This window comes from Lycorma delicatula, chromosome 4 (assembly GCF_047948215.1).
Source record: "Lycorma delicatula isolate Av1 chromosome 4, ASM4794821v1, whole genome shotgun sequence".
Classification (NCBI taxonomy): Eukaryota; Metazoa; Arthropoda; class Insecta; order Hemiptera; family Fulgoridae; genus Lycorma; species Lycorma delicatula.
Genome location: NC_134458.1, coordinates 164,349,798 through 164,371,405, shown reverse-complemented (window position 1 = coordinate 164,371,405; position 21,608 = coordinate 164,349,798). Strand labels below are relative to the sequence as shown.

Sequence of the window (21,608 nt, the reverse complement as noted above, 5' to 3'; positions counted from 1 at the left end):
AGTTTCTTCGTTACTACAGAGTACAACAACGTTAAAGATCTAAAGTAGTTGTCATTTATGAAATAATTATTCTATTTTATTACATTAAAATTACGGTAAACTCTTCAAATTACTGTTAAGAAAGTCGCATTCACGTAATCGCCTCGAATTCTACTGAATGTAATACACGGTGCTAAGTCGACGCGAGAAGGTATTCTTCGTATTTGAATACGCGAAAACCACGTCCGTTGTGGCGGTGCAGCGACGATTTTAAGGGGAACGGTCATATCCGTCTACATACAACGGTATCGGATGCGATGAGAAATTCGGGTTGAAGGCCCCTCAAGTGTTCAGCTTCTCGGCCCAAACGTCCGGGCCGAGTAAAGAAACTCGGACACTGGATAAGAAGAAATAAGCCTACACGATTGCCCCCGTGAATCCACTACTCGTGCTGGCTTACGACTCGGCATGGTGAAATTTAAAACTCGTCAGATCGGCAAATTTTTGTTAAAGTCAAAACGTTAAACCCGACGGACTTCGCCCGATGTAGGCACCCATTCGAAGTTCTATCGATGATGAAGTGCTTTTACATTACGGCAATGAAACGCCGGAGAGGTTACAGATTAACGGTTTCGTAGAATCGCTCATTATTATCGATGAAGATCGAATTTTAGCACCTGCGGAAGGATTAATCACCACGATGTCAGAATATGGCGAGACCAAAATTTCCAACACATATACTGAACTTGTGCGAGACTACGGTCACGATGTGCTCGCACATCGTGGCCATCTTTCTTGGTAGTCCACTGTCAACAAAGATAAGACCGCTAGAATAAGATGAAAACCAACACACCATCTTTTAATGATGGCAAGGACAAGTTCACCGACCGACAAAACGGATCGTCCGCTTCATTACCACGACAAATACCTAGATAAAAACTTTCCACCACGACGGATGCTGGTGGAAAACTGTCCACCACGGCGGATTGTGATGATGAGGTGACCGCTTCAACTATTGGATTTAAGACCGTGCAAATGTTTTAAAATGTTTTTATGTGCATTCGCGTAAACACTGTTTTTGTGTCCACTTCAAGCTCATCTAACACAACTTCGAAATCATCTCAACTCGGTGTATCAGCCGTCATGCAGTACACGGGTTTTGAGACAAAAAAAGGGAAAAAATTAGTATATCTTGACTTCATTTTATACAATATTTAATAATAGTAATTATTCATGTGTTTGAAGATATCCGGCTTACGAATTAAACTGTTATTGTAACAGCCGGATAATAATGTAGTATTATACATACGAAATGACCAAATCACTCTACAAATCCGGTTGTGTGTTCTTAATGGATTACCAGAAATCATATTTCCGGTCGTACTTTCAAATAAAAGAAAATCGTAAGCAGTATTTTTTTAATCGTTCCTTCTTTCATCCTTTGAGTTTTTTTTGCTAAAATGATTCCTTAGGGAGAATCGTTCGCACAATGACCTGTGTAGAAAGGGAACATAACTCCTGTTTTTTTTTTTTACGTTTCCGATAAATATTTTTTAAATCTATAAACTTTAATTTTTGGTTTCAAATGTAATCTCAATCGGAGTTTTATACGTTCTTGTACGTTTCATTAAAATCGGTTCGGCTGTTCTTAATTACGCAAGGAAACGGTTAGATTTTACTGCTACAGTTTTGTATGAAAAGGGAAAAAAATGAATAAAATATAATCATAAACGCGCGCACACACAAAACAATTAATCGCAAAATAACATATTGAAAGCTTTTATTTATTTATTTTCATTTTTTCTTAATCCCGCAAAGTATATCTCATCGAGTAAAAAAAAATTATTTTGTATGTAAATAAAGAAATAAACAAACTATCTCCTGTAACTAAATGTATACAATGAAAAGCTGAACTCGACCGGGTTTGCACAGAGTACGTCAACGTTTTGGCCTACTTTGTTTGTTTACGCGAGCAAACATGTAAATATACTACAGAATGAACAATCTAAGGCAAAGAATAGTCAACATGTCACATCCTGACGGTATGGAAAACAGCATTACTATGTATATTTCCCGCAGGCCAACATAAAAAAAAAAAAAATGAAAGTGGTTCAAAATAGCATGACAATACACAGATATTTAGACGTCGCATAGATATTTGTATCCTGAACGCTTTCAGCCGTACTTTGTTCACTAATTCCAACAAAATGATGTTAAAAGAAAAATTATTAACATTTTTAATTTTGGGATGTTTAATGAGATGAAAGTAATTATAATTAACTATATTAATTAATTGTTTTTAATTAATAAGAGATACACGATAAGTCTTTATTAAATTTACCTATATTTGTTTTACGTATCATGCCTCTCGTCACGTAAAAAGATAGAGCGATTTACAACCAAGGATTTTTTCTAGTATTTAATAAAACATAAAATGCTGTAAATCTGATACCACAATCGTTAATACTTTTAAACGATCATTACATTTTAAGAGTTTATAATTAATTAATGGTAAAACGTATATAATTTCATAAACATTTCTCAGATTACAATATAACTACTACTATTCTATAACAAAAAAACTTCAGATCGGGTACAGACAACAGTCAGATGTGAAAAACGCCAAAAAATTGTATATAACATCTATTTTTCTGCCGATTGTTATAACAAGCGCTGCGTATCTAAATGTACTGTAGCCATAATTATAACGGGTGGAAATGAATTTTTAAAAGGATGAGTTAACAACCCGTAAGGATTAGATATCGGAGCTTACTGTACGGCGACATTTCCTCCATATCGGAACAGACTTGACGGTCCGATATCAGGAACGCCGAACTCGCTCAACAACACTAACGTAATTTCTTTTGCCGGAGTCTTCTCGACGATACGATCTACGCATCTCCAGTCAGCAGAAATAGATACTAAACAGCCCCGATTACTTCGCTATTGGAGTGACGTCTTTGAAGACGTTAGTCTAAACAAAGACAAAGGTTATACAACGCTTAGATGCGCTCCGAGTCGCAAAAGGTGTCTACATCGGGGTTTAAAGGAACTCCGTACCGCTTCTCTAATCGCAAGAGTATTCAAGAAAAGACTTACGGAGTGTCGTACCGTATACAATAACTACACGAATCGATCGATAATACTGTACCAAATAACAGTTTTCTTGTATAATCCGGAAAGGAGTTCTCCGTCAAAATTCTACAACTACGTTTTCCTACATTAGTCGTTTTAATTTTTTCCCCCTGGAACCTTTTGCTAACATACAGCAACAACATTTTAGTAGAAATAAGCGGCTATAATTTTTTTTTTTTTAAATTAAATCTTTACTCCAAAATTAATCCTCAGAGTAAACAAAAAAAATTCACAATTGCAAATAAAAAAATACAATTTCTAGAAAGATTATTCATTTTATTTTAGTTTTTGTCAATTTAAATGATTTTATTAAGACCCCTAGGTACGTAAATCACAACAAATTTTTATACAAGAATTTCAGTTCATCGCTGATCGGCTAGAATCTTATTACTTCATTTTACAACGATATGATAGTACTTCCTACACAAAGTTTAGTACTTTATTACTGCAATAATACTCTATAAATATATACATAAAACTGTTTGCTAGAAAAATTGTTTTCTATTTAAAAAACAATTTTATTTTTTCTACTACAATAGCAAAAACGTACTAAAATTAAGATCTGCTAAACAAACAAAACATAAATAAATAAAACGCAGACAAAAGTATAAACGATTTGTCAGAAACAGAAAGAGTGACGATAATAATTTACCACCGACGAATAACTTTTTTGGTCGTCCAACAAAAAAAATATTACAAAAGCACATTAAATTATTCGTGAAATATAAGTAAAAATTCAATAATATAAAAAACAAAATGGATCCAAAACTGGATTTTGTCTGTAACAAAAGATTGAGCATGCGATTTACGATACTCTCCGAATTATTGAATTGTTTTACATTATAGGTACATTAAATTTGTTATTCATACTAATACGCTTTTCTTTACAAATCTATTCATAAACAGCCGACCTAAATCAAGAGTTGGAACCTTTAATAATCAGGTAGAAATTCCCTAAACGACAAGCTAATACACTAACGGGGGATCCACATTCATCCCTAACGAGATAAAAAAAAAAAACATTTTTCATTCCTTTACTGGTTTACATACCGTATCTGTTAAAAGTGTAATCCTGATTTAGGTAAAAATATGTACCGTAAGCTTCAGGAATTTTGGCATCGGTCGGACTCAAAAAATCGTCCGATCGATAATTTTAAATTACGATTGTAGCAAAGCGATCGCAAATTCTTAGAATGTTTCTCAAGGGAAGTCTATACGAAAAGAACGCCTCAATGATTTTGAATTATAGTAAGCTCGGGGCGGTGACCGTTACAACCTGATGTTAAAAAATTAAACTTTCTCAAATTAGCTAGTAACAATTTTAAGAAATAAACTCCGCATCAATTAAATGCAATAAAAAATAAATATTCTTAAATAAATTTATTTATTCTTTGTAATATTTATTATATTTTTTATTTATTCTTTTGTAATAAAGAATAATCTCATCAAAAGATGAGATTTCCACTACCCGTTTACTGACGATAAGGTACGACTTAAAACCGATACTAAGCAGCTCTTCTGATACCACTACCATAACTACAGGTTTTTCATCTTAAAAAATGTGGAACTAAATCAAATGTTTTATCGAGGTAGCAGACAATTGAAAATAGAATCTTTTATTAACTATGCGATTTGAAATATTTTTCAAAAACTAAGATACGGTCGTTAGTAGAAAATCCTTCCCTTTGTTTGTTAATATTTTCAAGAAAAGTTAAGCCTATTTTTTATAATTTCTCAAACGATATAAATATGGACTTTAGAAAATAAAGATAACGAAATCGGTCTATCATTTTGTCAAAAAGCCGAACTTTTCTTAAAGAGGGGGATGAATAAAGACGGAAGTTTTACCACAACCGGGAAAAACTTCGACGCTGAAAGTTTTATTAATTAAGTTTTAAAGAATAATAATAGCAGCTACGACTTCTTTTAAAATACAAGTTACAGCTTTTCTGATTGTCAACGGAAAATAAAAATACCGATTCTTCAAACAAAACCGTTTAAGGTTTTGTTTGAAACGGATCGATATTGTTGTTGTTTAAATTACTGGAAAAAAATAATTAAACTTCTCTGCTACTCGTATACTGAAATAAAGAAAGTCCAGTTCTTTTCGTATTTCTGATGAAGTTCTCTGGCCTGTTTTACTTCCAAATCCGCACTCGCTTTTATAGAATTCAGATATTAAATAAAACGAGCGACTCCCATAAAGTCTTACGGTTGCGAACAGGAAACTGAAAAAGAACGGTCAGAAAATAATAGAAATCCGATAGGATTGTCTATCTTTCTCGACAAAATGATTAAAATCCATAAAAGAGATTTATTCTTTCGACGAAGACTGTCGACGATGACGTCAACACCGGGCCTAAAGCTTTAACCGTATCAGAAACTGATAACAAAACGGTAAATAAGTATTAAACATACCTCATTTATTCCATTCAGGTATGCAGTCTAATAACCGTTTATCCTTCTAATTATGACGTAATACGACGACATATGGTCATACTCGCTTTTATCTTAAAAAAAATCAACATAAGACCAAATTTTAGAGAACTTTGAATAATTAAGCCTTCGGTTCGCCGTATTCCCGTTTCTTCGGAAGTCGTTCCTGTCTGAAAACGCAAAGTAAAAATTATTCTGTATCGATAATCTAAAACATTGAGATAAAGATTTATTTTAAAGAACTGTTATCGACATCCTTATACGCCATGAAACGTATACATAAAATCATCCTAAACGAAATTCGGAAAGAAATTAAAATTCTAATACACTTCAACGCGTCTGGAAACGACAATCTTCGATGAGAAACCACTTGTAGCCCGATCGGCTGTCACATCGATTTTTAAAACGATCGTTTCAAAAATGAAAACGACCTCCGATAAATAATTAATAATAAATTTATCGGTTTCGAACTACAAATAGCGATAAGAACAATAAATAAATAATCTTTATTCGGTTTCACATCGGAGAACGGTAAGCATTAAACTAGGCAAAACCGGGAACACGAGGGAAAGGAAAGGGGTAAAGTTATAGACCGTTGAGGGAGATGACAGAAATGCGGGCCGAGAGGGTCGGTACAGCTTACGACGGTCGCTAAGCAACGGGTGGAGCGTCATCGCTTATGACGTCATAGGTTTTCTGTGACGCACATATTATACGGCTCAGACGAACACTGGCCTTTACCAGATTACCTTTATTATATCCATAATCCGATTTTAAAACGACCTTTTTTTCTAATTAAGGTGAAAATTGTATAACAAAATTTAAAATGCTGATTTTCTGGAAGAATGGAAGCGTAAAATAGACGTTAGATAACGATCGGTTAATAAAAATAAAGGGAATATGTACACAACTTTACACGTACTATATATATCAATATTTATTTATTTTAAATACGACTTAATACTTCCTATAGAGGTAAACATTCTACCTGTACATAGGATCTGAAAATACGGGCTCGATCAATCGCGTTCCGCCGCTACCCGACTCCATTTTTCAAACCGGTCATTGCGTCCCCGTTATTGCTAACAATAAGATCGGTTCAACACCTGCTTACTGTTGTATTTATACCTTTTCGGGATTTATTCCTCATTTAGTTGTCGTTAGTAAGAGTTGTCAAATTGTGTTTGCTGTGTGCGCATCGATCGTGGAAGTTATGAAAGTAAGATGGGTAAATCGATCTTCGTAGTTCGTGGTTACAAATACCAGATTCCACAAACATCTAATGGATGGAATTCAGCGACAGGCATGCTCCACAAAAACTTGTTAGTTTTACTTAAAAACCGATTTGGAAAATAAAATTAGAGAAAGTTTTAAAGAACACACCCGTGCACGTTTGAAAGAAAATATAATTAGCAGACAAAAAGTAGAAAATTCTGTGAAAAAAAGCAGCTGAAGATATTTCATGTAGGCCGTCTAAACTCTTACAAAGAGGGTCGAAAAATAAAGGAGACGTAGAGTCAATTAAGCGGTACGGAAAATCGATTCATCCAACTCTTCCAGAAAGTGTTGTGCAAATCATTGCGCTCTACAAGAAATGGAAATCGTCACCGATACTACGAAAGCGTTCTTCATGATGAACGACCGAGAAAAAGGACTTGCTTGTTTCTCGGGGATGACAGATTTAAAAATTCCGAGTGAAACGCCAAAACTCTATGCTGATGGTACAAAATTGCCCAAAATATTTCAAACAGATTTTCACAATACATGGATAGGTAAAAGGTATGTATGTGCCACTAATTTTTTTTCTATTACCGAACAAGAACTCTCAATTACACAGAAATCTTCATGTCGACTATCGCCAAGTGCGAATCGCATAATTTGTCCCTTAATCCTCAGGAAATGTTTGTAGACTTGAATATGTAGTACAAGGGGCTGCAAAAGTTGTTGTTGTACAAGGGGGTTCAATGAAGATCCTTCATTGAACCTTCAATGAAGACTGTCGTTTTCATCTAGGTCAAAACCGAAGGAAAAATTCAAACTCTAGGGTTGTCTTCTGAATATATATCAAACACGGAAACCAGCCGTTTTTTGAAAATATTTTTTCGTTTACCCTTCCTAAGTCCCGACGACAAAGACGACTGTTTCACAGACGGCCTAATGGCATTACAACCAAAAGAAAAAGAATATGTCAAAATATTCACATATACGAATTCGACGATTACATTTCTCCTGATGCTACGTTTCCTCCAAAAATAAGGGCGGATTTCAGCATTTCAATGAATCGTACGAACAACTGCGAATCGCTTCACGCTCAATTAAATGCGCACTTCTACATTTTTTTTTTTTGAAAAATTCCAGGCCAATATATACACCGAATTAAAGAAGAGTAAAGAACTGCAAGAAAATATAAACGGATAGAAGAGAAGAAAATATATCTTCGGGAACAAATGAAAAAATTCACCAAAAAAAAAACCTGTTCTCGAATACAGTATATAGAGGCCGTCTGCATTAAGTGTTTACCAATAAAATAAAGTAACATAGAAGATTGAAAAATTATAAGTAGCGAGACAAACAGCAGAAAAAAAATAAATAAAAAAAAAAACAATAGAATAAAAAATAAATAAAAGTTGCTCAAAAAATTGACAAAACCATTTTAATTGACTAAACAAAAAATACTGTGTTCCTTTCAACGGATAACTACAGCGATTATCACTAATAACTGTGAAATAAGTTTTTGCTTTTCAATCGGATATTAAAACTACAAGTGATTAGAGGAAGATACATTAGTAATGTGACAAGACCGGTATAACGGACCTGAGTAACGGATTCCTACCAATTAAGAAGAAAGTAGTAGAAAGTATAATAATGGGAGGAATCCAGAAAGGGGCTAAAGAAACCCTGTTAGTAAAGGTAACGTCCGTTTAACAATCATCTTTTGTAATATGCTCGCTGCAACACTAAACAGATGTTCGTTCCGTGAGAAGTTACCCGAAACCAAAGGTTAGGAAACGACGCCGTCAATCATTCTCACGCTCAACTGGGGTCTGGTCCGTCAGGTAAAGAAGATAGATAGCAGTATAAATACTCAGGGGAAGACCACTTAAAAATAAGTTCCTCGTGGAGAGACTGCGATGTAAATCTGCGATATGAGTTCTGCGAAGAGGTAGTGAAGGAGCAAATTTCGAGAGCAAGTTCGATGCAACTAAGGTGACGCCACGAGTAACTACAGTACAAGAAAACAATAAATGGTTCGGTAAGGCTGCAAGTGAAAGAGATAACTTACTAAATTTCGTTCATCAACTGTTAAGGTAGTTTCATTTGTGAACAGCAAAGCTATTTGCTGTCAAAGAACTTTATACTTATCTTATCTATTGAACTATTGTTAATACAAGACTGATGATTAAAAGTGTTAAGACACTGAATTCTGGTTTTCATTATTTATCTACCTGTGAATAAATCCTGACGATTACTTTAAATTCTGTTTTGTACGTAATCTCAGTTTATTATTATTACTGACATTTATGATTGTTTGTTTGTTATTGACATTTAATATTATTATTGTTTACTGTAAGCCATTATTCTAAACATTACTGTGAGATTTTTTAATTTTATTGTCTGTTACTATTATTATTATTATTATTATTATTATTATTATTATTATTATTATTATTATTATTACTATTATTCTGATTATTATTGTGATTGTGATTGCTATACTACTTTTATTGTTTTATTATTGGTTTGTCTTTTTTATTTATGTTCTTGAAATAGCAAATTGTAATTATATAAAAATTTTCAATCGTCCATCTCTCAATATCCTGATAGAGCCGCAAACACGCGACAGTACCTATGCTTATTATTATGATCAATTTTTCGGAATAGTTTTTGGTAAAATTTCCTACGAGGGACAGAGTTGACCGAGTAAAATTGAATAAGGGAAGCAATTGAACGGGCTTTTTTTCAGATGGACGGAACTGACCGATATCCAGAAATTGTATAAAAAACAAAATACAAAACATTCTTACAAAATTAAATCTTAGAGCACTAAAACTTATACAAAGAATGGCAGATGTAAGCACTTTTCATAATATTAATTTTCTATTTAATATAGATTTTGTTTTATCATGCTAATTTCAAAAACTTTAGATGAAATTTTTATCACTAATCGTTACAATAAATAACACTTCTTCACACTTATTTTAAGCCTCTGCAGGAATTTTTTACAAAATTATCAAGAAAAGTTATAGTTTTCAATTTAACACATTTCACGTAATTAGTTGCAATTAACATGTTTTAATAAAATACTGCTAAGGTCAGCAACCAAAAATTCATAAATTTAGAGCATAAACAGCTAATTATGGGATAATTATTAGGATAATGAAACAGTAAATAAAGCTTTATTATTGCACGTCATTAAATTCAAAAAAACTGCACGATTGAATCAATTAAAAACAGACACCAGACAAAACAGTTAACACAAATTGTTTTTACGAAGAATGTATAACTTAAAAAAAATGACATCAAGAAAGAGAAGAGTAAGGATTCTCATCTATTTTTTCATAAAAAATAAAAACCGGTGGGAGAAGGTGAATAAATTGCACTGAAAGCAAACTATGATGGAAACCAAAGTTTCATTACTGAAAAGAATTATATTTTCATCAATTTATTATTTATAATAAAGAAAAGATTAGTTTTAATTAAAATCTAAAATAATCAGGTTTTAAATTACCATCCACAAGATTCAGGAGCTTAAAAAGTTATTTAAAGAAAGATATACGGATTGGGATTGATAAGCTATTAAGAGGAAGGATACTTATCATAAGGACCTTATCATATATACAGAAGAAAGTTTTAATCCGATAGCCATAAAAAGAAATAAATAAAAGGGAAGAAAAATGATAATGAATGGGAACATAAAGCTTATGAAATAAATTAGTAGAGAAAAATATTAAATTGAATGTAACACTACAAAAACTAATTAATAAAAATTTCATCAATTATAAAAAATTACTTTCCCACACTGTAAATTATAACTGAATTTAAAAAGAACTCATTTTATTGTAATTCACACATTTACCACCATTAAAACAACTTCAACTGACAAATTTGTGCATCTAAAGATTTACTGATAAACAGTAGAACTTTGTTTTTTTCTATTGCATGTACAATTATAATTATACAAGTATATAGAATTCAATTAGACCACATGTACAGAATACAAGCGCCTATGTTAATAGTGTACTTTAATATTTAGGATTCCATTAATAGCACTGTTTCAGATACGATGGGTGAGAAATTGGCAATTCCAAGAGCTGAATCACAGTCGGGTTAACAGCAAGTTGTAAATCAGCACAAAAAGAAATCCAGCTGTTGTTTCATGAGGAAAAGTAAAGGAATATTTAAATTAAAAATGTAAAAAAAAGAAGTCGGTTTACAAAACAGCATTCAATTTTTGGAAACCAAAAATTACAATAAATGATTGGAAGAATAGATGGGCAGTTAACAAAACAGAAAACCAACAAGGTGTACATCTTTGATCTATCTACACTGATAAGTTATATGATCTGTCAGTCAGTAGTAATTTTTTTAACCATTAGTAAAAATAAGAAATGATGAAAACATAGAGGCCAATCAGAATTACAATATAGATGGATCAGAAATCAATTAAAGAATTCTTTATGACAGACTAACTCAAAAATCAGAACTAAGGGACTCACACTTGACCAACACACGTTTAAAGCGATCAGAGAGTAACAATCACTCTGCGCTTTTGAATCGCATTAAACTTTTATGATAGAAAAATCTGAAAAGCTTAAGTTTTAAAAAAACATATTTATCATCTGTCAGTAAGCTGTTGCGCTCAAAATTATCTGATAAACTCCTTTTTATTTCAAGACTTGTTCGATAACAAAAGTTTTTCCTCAAGTGAAATAATTTTTCAATCATAAAATCGTACTGAAAAGGTATTTTTTTTCTGTTAGACAACATCGCTAACACTGGATCACACCCATCCATCTCTTCAAACACGACAAAATTAACTCGACCTCGAAAAAATATTATCGACCTCAATTTTGATTACAACTTTTGATGAAAATTAACAATAATGTTACATACAACATAACAGATGCATCGAATGCAATTTCTAATGCTGCACTGCAAAAAAAAAGTGAAAATTTGGTCAGTTGTGACAGATTATATTCTGCCCTACCTTACCGATGAAGAGAACTAAATCTGTAAATCATTTAACTAACGAGAAGTTAAATGAAGATGAAAATGTTTAAAAAACAGCTGCATGACAAAATTGTCTTGATGATAAGACAATTACAGAAGACAATCAAGGTTAGAATGAAACCAATGATGACCGTGAAGGAAATATGTCTTAAGACGGTAGAAAATTGCACTCCAAAAATTTATTTTCGGTATATGTTGAACAAAATCATACGTCCACTCTAGTACACATCTTTAAATTGAAAATACAGCATTATACCAGCTATGTAAAAGCAGCACAAACAGAAGAAAATTACTGGTTTTTTAAAAAGATGAGACGTTTTAAATTTTTCAAATAATAAACATTGTCTTTAAATGTAATATGAATTTATGTTAAAATTATAACAATTTATTTGAATCCGAAATCTTCTTTTATTTTAATTTTTACCAATTAACACGAGCAACAAAATAAAGTATTCATTATTTTTCTTTTTTAATTTCTGTATTTCAGGTAAACCATTTATGAAATTTTATTTCAGTAATTTAGTTCTATTCACTTTAAATGCTTGATCACAAGGTTCATAATTTTAAATATAGTAACAGCTCTTACCTTACAGCTTATCTAATTTTATAATTCACGCTTAAATTATTAATATACAGTGGGTTTATGTTACATAATCAATTTTTTTTCTCAGCATTCATATACAGTGACTAACATTAAATTATCTAACCATGAACCAACCTTTCTGAGTCAATTACAAAAGCATATGTCACTGGATTTCCAAAAATACAACGCGATTATATTTTTATTATAAAATTCATTCATTACAATCTATATTAAGTAATATCTACAGTAGCAATTTTCCAAGACTTTAAATATTTTTTTGATTGTACCCAACATGAGATGCTGTTGGTAAAGTAGCAGAGTTAAGTGCAAATACTATAACAAGCCAACCTCTGTGGTGTGAGTGGTAGCGTCTCAGCCTTTCATCTGGAGGTCCTAGGTTCAAATCCCGGTCAGGCATGGTATTTTCAAACACTACACTATATTATTCAACACAGTGTTGAATAATATAAAAATCAACTGGCATGAAATTCCACAGGGTAGATTAATTGGACCGATTTTCTTCAGTATTTAGATTGAAAAAAATTTAGTTTATTAAAAATATTCAGTTTTTTGCCGACGACATGGTTACACTTTGCACAGAAAATACGCTGGAGGAAGAGGAAACTGAACAAACAACATGTAATATATTATTTGTTGATTTGCTATAAAGAGATTAAAACATAGAAATCAGTTACCATAACATTAGTAATTAGTACACAGAAGCAAAAAAAATACTTGAAAAAACTAAATTACTTTTTTGTTATAGCTACCTTATACTTAAAAATTATGAGCATAAATGTATTTGAAAACTTTTTATAACGTATATTTATATGTATGCAATCTTAAATTTATATTATCAAAATTTAGGTCCTCACTTCAAGATGTACAATGCAGAGCGCCTAAGGGATTCTATCTTACAGTTTATTAATAACCAGTCTCAAAATAACCCTCGTTATAGAAGACAACTATATATTTATATATATATATATATATATAAATCGGTGGAATTTAGAGAAGCTTGAGGAAGAGGAGGTAAAGAAGATTTTTGAGGAGGACATCGCTAGAGGTCTGAGTAAAAAAGATAAGATAGAAAATGTAGAAGAAGAATGGGAGAATGTTAAAAAGGAAATTCTTAAATCAGCAGAAGCGAACTTAGGCGGAATAAAGAGAACTGGTAGAAAACCTTGGGTTTCAGACGATATATTGCAGCTGATGGATGAACGTAGAAAATATAAGAATGCTAGTGATGAAGAAAGTAAAAGGAACTATCGGCAATTAAGAAATGCTATAAACAGGAAGTGCAAACTGGCGAAAGAAGAGTGGATTAAAGAAAAGTGTTCAGAAGTGGAAAGAGAAATGAACATTGGTAAAATAGACGGAGCATACAGGAAAGTTAAGGAAAATTTTGGGGTACATAAATTAAAATCTAATAATGTGTTAAACAAAGATGGTACACCTATATATAATACGAAAGGTAAAGTCGATAGATGGGTGGAATATATTGAAGAGTTATACGGAGGAAATGAATTAGAAAATGGTTTTATAGAGGAAGAAGAGGAAGTTGAGGAGGATGAAATGGGAGAAACAATACTGAGATCTGAATTTAAGAGAGCATTAAAAGATTTAAATGGCAGAAAGGCTCCTGGAATAGACGGAATACCTGTAGAATTACTGCGCAGTGCAGGGGAGGAGGCGATTGATAGATTATACAAACTGGTGTGTAATATTTATGAAAAAGGGGAATTTCCGTCAGACTTCAAAAAAAGTGTTATAGTAATGATACCAAAGAAATCAGGGGCAGATAAATGTGAAGAATACAGAACAATTAGTTTAACTAGTCATGCATCAAAAATCTTAACTAGAATTCTATACAGAAGAATTGAGAGGAGAGTGGAGGAAGTGTTAGGAGAAGACCAATTTGGTTTCAGGAAAAGTATAGGGACAAGGGAAGCAATTTTAGGCCTCAGATTAATAGTAGAAGGAAGATTAAAGAAAAACAAACCAACATACTTGGCGTTTATAGACCTAGAAAAGGCATTCGATAACGTATACTGGAATAAAATGTTCAGCATTTTAAAAAAATTAGGGTTCAAATACAGAGATAGAAGAACAATTGCTAACATGTACAGGAACCAAACAGCAACAGTAGCAATTGAAGAACATAAGAAAGAAGCCATAATAAGAAAGGGAGTCCGACAAGGATGTTCTCTATCTCCGTTACTTTTTAATCTTTACATGGAACTAGCAGTTAATGATGTTAAAGAACAATTTAGATTCGGAGTAACAGTACAAGGTGAAAAGATAAAGATGCTACGATTTGCTGATGATATAGTAATTCTAGCCGAGAATAAAAAGGATTTAGAAGAAACAATGAACGGCATAGATGAAGTCCTACGCAAAAACTATCGCATGAAAATAAACAAGAACAAAACAAAAGTAATGAAATGTAGTAGAAATAACAAAGATGGACCACTGAATGTGAAAATAGGAGGAGAAAAGATTATGGAGGTAGAAGAATTTTGTTATTTGGGAAGTAGAATTACTAAAGATGGACGAAGCAGGAGCGATATAAAATGCCGAATAGCACAAGCTAAACGAGCCTTCAGTAAGAAATATAAGTTGTTTACATCAAAAATTAATTTAAATGTCAGGAAAAGATTTTTGAAAGTGTATGTTTGGAGTGTCGCTTTATATGGAAGTGAAACTTGGACAATCGGAGTATCTGAGAAGAAAAGGTTAGAAGCTTTTGAAATGTGGTGCTATAGGAGAATGTTAAAAATCAGATGGGTGGATAAAGTGACAAATGAGGAGGTATTGCGGCAAATAGATGAAGAAAGAAGCATTTGGAAAAATATAGTTAAAAGAAGAGACAGACTTATAGGCCACATACTAAGGCATCCTGGAATAGTCGCTTTAATTTTGGAAGGACAGGTAGAAGGGAAAAATTGTGTAGGCAGGCCACGTTTGGAATATGTAAAACAAATTGTTAGGGATGTAGGATGTAGAGGGTATACTGAAATGAAACGACTAGCACTAGATAGGGAATCTTGGAGAGCTGCATCAAACCAGTCAAATGAGTGAAGACAAAAAAAAAAATATACATAGTTATTATTTGAAAATAATTATTTAAAAGGAATCGAAAATTCCACGATAGCAGCTCAAAAAATTATTCACCAGATGGAATATAACAACTTTAAATATGGATAAAATTTATCCAATCTGCTTCTCAGGTATCATGCGGTTAGAATTCCCATTAATGACAATGATGCTATTTTTGTTGCCCATAAAGTAAAATTTCACAGTGTTTTATTAGATGATATGCTCCATCAAAATGATTAAAATTGAATCTGTTTAAAACAAAATCAAATCGTACCGTTTTGCTCTGAAATGCCTTAATAAAACTCTAGGCTTGATATCATTATTAAATAATTATCATAACTGTCTAAAATTACATACATTACTATCTAAAACATAATGTCATCTCTTGAAGCTCCCCCAAAAAACTAAAATGAATTTTTAAGATACAAAAATGGGCTGTCAGATCAAAATAAAATATATATTTATTTTTATTTAATTAAATTTAACAAACCACTAAATATAGGTGTATTTGGTACCTTCTCACTCAATTCTAGATTGCAGATGCATATTATCTATTTGTATTATATTACTTATGTGTATGTATTTGTAAAACTGGTAAATAAATATGTTAAAATAAAAAGAGTGCCAGATATTACTTCAGAATAAATTTAAATTGATATATGAGATGGGATACTCACAACTGTAAACTTAATTACTAAAAAGTTTACATTTTTTAAATAAAAAGACAGTGGAATTAAATTGTAAATTAATATTTGTACAATAACTATTGCCGTTTTTTCTTTCCAACAGTAAAAGATGAGACAAAAAGTAACCTACAATAATAATATTGAAAACTAAAACTATATTAAATACAAAATCATATACAAAGATATACAGAAAAAATTAAAATTACGAGTTTTCTTCTCAATAAACGAATGACACACTTTATTGCAATGAAAAGGGTGTTTTTTAGTTTGAAAAATGAGTATGAAAAACAAACAGGTAGAAAAACATAATACATAATAAAACTATTCAAATTTTCAATGTCAAATCAAATAATAAAATTGTAAAAAAAATAAAGCTGAGTAAAAAAAGCAAACTAACAAATTAAAAATAATACTTTCTCTATATTTTTTTTAATGTTGACATTTTGATGAATGTGCCTAAACTAACACCAAAATAATTAACAACTTACTGACCATTAAATTGGTACTAATTAAAAAAAGAGAAGAAAATCAAAATTTTAAAACATATTTTAAAAAAAATTAATTTGTACTTCGCTTTTACTAAAACATATGTCACCCATTTTTAAAAGAGAAAAGTTGCATAAATACTCCAATAGCAAGAAACCAGTGTCTTAATAAGAATATTAAAAAAAAGGAAATATAGAAAAACAACATAAGCTCATATTGTAACTACATATTCCACACCTACCAATCATCTGCCTACCATCATATTTCAAAATATTTAATACTAAACAATGTTGATAACAAATAAATAACAACACCACTTTAAACAATCATTGTAGATCAAACAAAACTTTTCATAGAAATGTTTAATTTAAAGTCTTCAAATTAAAAAAAAAAACACACACACACAAAAACAAAACCAAAAAGACTTCCTCTACAAAATATCAAAATAAATGTATCGGTGAAATGAGTACACAGGTTAAAGAATAGAACTTGAGCATACTAACATAAAAAAACTACATATAGATGAAATTGAGAACCTCCTCCTTTTTCAATGTCAGCTAAAACAAAACAAAGAATCAGTAAAATGCCCTGCTATTGAAAAAAAAAAAGCAAAATATTTGACACTTGTATCACTTTCAATTCTCATATTTCAGTTTTACTTTAGTAAATTTCAGCAACATTTCAAATTATATTGCTGTTTCTGAAACTGATATTTTTTAAGTCTTTAATTTCTCAATTTTAAAAAAAATTATATTGTAAAGATAAAATCTTTTTTTTTAAATTAAAGATTAATAATTTTAATTTTTATGAAAAGAAAATGTTGCCTCCCTCAATAGATTTAATAAAATAATTTTATTTCTAATTTATACAACAGGAACAGGATTTATTACAAGTAGTGATTTTCACTTGTTAGAAGAGATTTGTGTTTTTCTTTATGTTTAAACTAAAATCTGAAGAAAATTCCTGTAGTATTAAATTTACTACACACACTATTAAATTTTTGTTTTTTCAGTTTTATTAATCTCTGACACTCCTTTTTATATGATAATATTATACATAAACAGGTAATTATTTTTATTTTTACATTACCTAAACCAAATTCATTATACAAATATCTTCTTGGTCAAGATGATTCTTCAGATTGGAAGGCTAATAACAACACTGTTGATGTCTGTAAATTTTTGTAAATTCTTTAATTTAAAAAAAATGTAATACTAAAATATGATAACCTGAAGAGTAATCATGTATACATATATATCATAGAGTAATCATGTAAGACCTCATACCCGGTATACATATAAGGTATATTAATACATAGTTCTATAAGGGGCTAATTACACTTTTGTTTAATGAAGTTTTTTTTTTGAGTAATTACACTAATAAACACGCTTATTAGCATGTAGCATGTGAAAGTTTTATTTTTGTTCCTAATGTTAATTCTGATGCTGAATTAAAAAATACAAATCAGAGTTTTTCCATCACAGTTTTTGTGTGATAACTTTTTTGAAGTACTTATTTTCTGGAATTCTATGTATTTTTATTTTTTAAGGGTAACTTGCACATCTAAAAAAATGTTTAAATGATTTCTAACAAAGAGTGAAGTACAAACATAATATTATGAAGGCAATAGCTATATATGTATGATGATTTTGTTTATTATAGGTATTGGCATGTCAGTACACAGCAGCCTTCTAAATCAAGAGATTAATACACCAGTATTATTTAACTTAAAATATCTGTAAACATATACTCATACATTTACTAGAATAATACGGGATTTGTACAGAATTTGGTTGCTGATTTAAGGTGTTGTAAAACTGTTATGATGAAAAAAGGGTACAGTTTAAAAGTTAACGAAAATAATGAAATATTACAAAAATACACCACAATATTGAAACAAAAAATTTAATGGATGTAGGTTCAACTTATAGTATACATACTGCGGATAGGCATAACTGGAAATGAAGTGCAACTCCTGAATGGTTGCATTTACAGGAAAATGTTCAAGAATAAAAATATCTTAATAAATTTGAGGATTTCCATTTAAAAAAAAGACGTTAGCCATCACAGTGGAAAAATAGCAAAGCATTTGAACATGCCAGCATGGGATATTTATAACACAATTAAAAGGTACCCTATTTAAAGTTTTTGCAGCTTTGTGCATGTATGTGTATATGCGCACACGTATGTATGTATACATAACACACACACATATAAACTTATAATGAATCCTAGAATGTAAATGATTTAATTTTTTGTTTTTACTTTTTAAAGATAACTAACCTGCTTTTATCATTAAAATAATAAATATGTTAATTTTTTTTTAAAATTACAATAATAAATTGATAAACAAAATAAGATAATACTTTGTTAGAATATGTTAAGAAATTAATAATAATAATAATAATAATAATAATAATAATATGTGATTGAATTTTAAAAAAATATTTAAAAAAATTATTGTTTAAACTTAACAATAATTTTTGCCAAGTGAAACATTCACACAATTTTTATTCTTTTGTCTTAATTATATCTGAGTTCAATAAATCAATCTCTCAAGCTTTTTACAACTTTTTTTCTAAAAGTATAAGTCTGTAATTTGCTCACATGAAGTCAACAGATCCATACTTAGCTAATAGCATAATACAATCGGGTAAAATAAAATTATATACAAAGTGAATTACATATGAACTGGGGACCAAGTATCTAGAATTGACTTTAACAACAGGCCCGCTTGCAAAACTAAAAGTGAATCTTCAGTTCCTAATTTTGTTACAGTACCAGTACCATAAATTAGATACTGTTTTAATAAAACAGTTTCCAATAATACAGAGTATATAAAAAAAAATTCACTTTAAAGATGTTTCAAACCTCTTAACTTTGATTTACAGTAATGAATTATAAATATAATGAAAGAGCATGCTTATAGTTTTTCGTACAAATGTTCAGTGTGAGCAGCTTTCATCATGTGGCATACATACAACTGAAAAAGAGTTGAGCCCCATACTTTTAATTGACATTTCTGGAGTAATTGAAGGGACAACTGCTTCATTCCTGTACATCAAATCAGATCAGTATGTAGCAGAAGCACATATACAAGATCCTTTATAAAACCCAAAGGGAAAAATCACATTTTTGCTCTTTGATTCCAGCCTAAAATCAACACTGCACACCTCATCCTACAAATATTATATCAAATTAAAACCCCCTTTTTTTTGTACACCTGGTATTTAGATTCATGAAATTCTTTCTATTAAAAAAAATGTCACTGACAATTACTTTCTCATTTTACTGTACTTTATACTTTTCAATTACTGACAACTGTACTTACACAACAATTACTTTATGAAAACCAAATTATAAGAAGAAATACAAGCTAAAATCAAACTTAATATTATTATAATTCTATTTATAAGAAGAGATAAATATTAATAATTAAAAAAACACGACTGTCAAAAAAATTTTGCCGACAAACATATTGCTCTTTCATACAGGATAATTAATTAAAGAGCAAGCAGCTGACAATTTTGTACATAATATTTGGATATAGAATAATATCTTTTTCAAATTTTTTAAATAAACACATATATATATTCATATAGACTATGACACTCCCAGTAATGTAAGTATTCTAACACAGGGTCATACATCTAAATCAGTTCAGCCAATGAACTGCTACAGTGGAACATACATACATACACCCTAAACACATTACACTCCTTTATGGGCAGTCATGTAAAAATACCTCGACAGACATCATATTTTACATAAATACTGATAATTAAAAGCCTATTTGCAGTACATTAATTTCAACTTAAAATATTATAAACAAGTAATTAGTTATTTTTTAATTCTAATTTTATTAGATTGAATAATATAATTAAAAATACTTAAATTCTACTAAACACAAAACGTAATAGCAAAGAAATACAGAACCGGGTCACATTTTTTTTTTCAAATATATATATATTTGTAAATATAACATTTTTATTAAATAAAGCATTTCAAAAATCAGCAGTGCAAAAGACCAAAAATAATGTTTCCATAAAAAAATTTATCATTTTAAATACATTAATTACTAACACAATTTTATCAAAGTGAACCACCTGATAAAACATATAATTCAAAAAATAATAAATTCTAAAAGATCTGTAAACTGATGAGCCTCAAGCCCTTCCGGAGGAAGGTGTTCAGAAAACAAAAGCTTTAAGAATTTTTACTAGCTTTAAAAAAACATTTTTTCCAAAAAATGTAGTTGGAACTCTAAATACAGTTTCAGTCATTGCGCCCAATGAAACGACAAGCTTGTTGAAATAAATTAAATATAAAATGAGTACTCTAATTAATAACAATTGTAATAGTAATAATAAGACACTACAATTTGAAAGGGTTTATTGCAATAAAAAAGAAGCTCATAAAAAGAGTATGCAGCTTATTTCAGTGTTCAACAAATTTTAAGAACCTTAAGAACAATTTTTAATAGATATTATATGCAATATCAAACCTTAACTTCTCAAAATATTACACAAATGTTCATTTGTAAATAATTGCAAGCTACACCACAAAATAACAATAACAAATGTTCTCAATTTTTCTTTAATAAGCGTATATCATTATCGGCTGTAATGTGAAAATCTGTACTACTTAGTTTACTAAGAGTACAAACGCTCATTGCTACATACATGCCCCACAACCTAGAGCCTATCAACCCCTCTCATCTTCGTCACCTTCTGCAAAATTTCAGATTGCTATAGCTTCCCAGATTCCCAGCAACCTTGTTTCCAAAGATGGCCACTTCTTTTCCAGGAACCAGAATGTTACACAAACAGTCTAGGATAATCTACTCTCTTCATGTCTTTTTACCATATGTGTAAGTCCATGTAGCTCTATCTTTAGAAACATGACATCCATAGTGGCAGTCTATTGCCATCTCTCATGCACCATACTTCTTTGGACTCTACATGGTCTATAAA

General features: G+C 30.6%; 1 protein-coding gene across 8 annotated transcripts in view; it reads right to left on the bottom strand.

Moving 5' to 3' along the window:
• Positions 1-21,608, bottom strand: part of LOC142324052 (BRCA1-associated protein) — a 57,125-nt gene that overhangs the window by 19,263 nt on the left and 16,254 nt on the right. For 3 of the 8 annotated variants that reach the window (XM_075364655.1, XM_075364653.1, XM_075364656.1), the window contains exon 3: positions 5,533-5,720. The exons of 4 other annotated variants lie outside the window; for them this stretch is intronic. In XM_075364655.1, the coding sequence (XP_075220770.1) occupies positions 5,533-5,537 (5 nt within the window). In that variant the 5' untranslated portion in view covers positions 5,538-5,720. Of the gene's footprint in view, positions 1-5,532; positions 5,721-17,724; positions 17,807-21,608 lie in introns of all 8 variants that reach the window. One more of the 8 variants, XM_075364654.1, reaches the window with a different exon arrangement.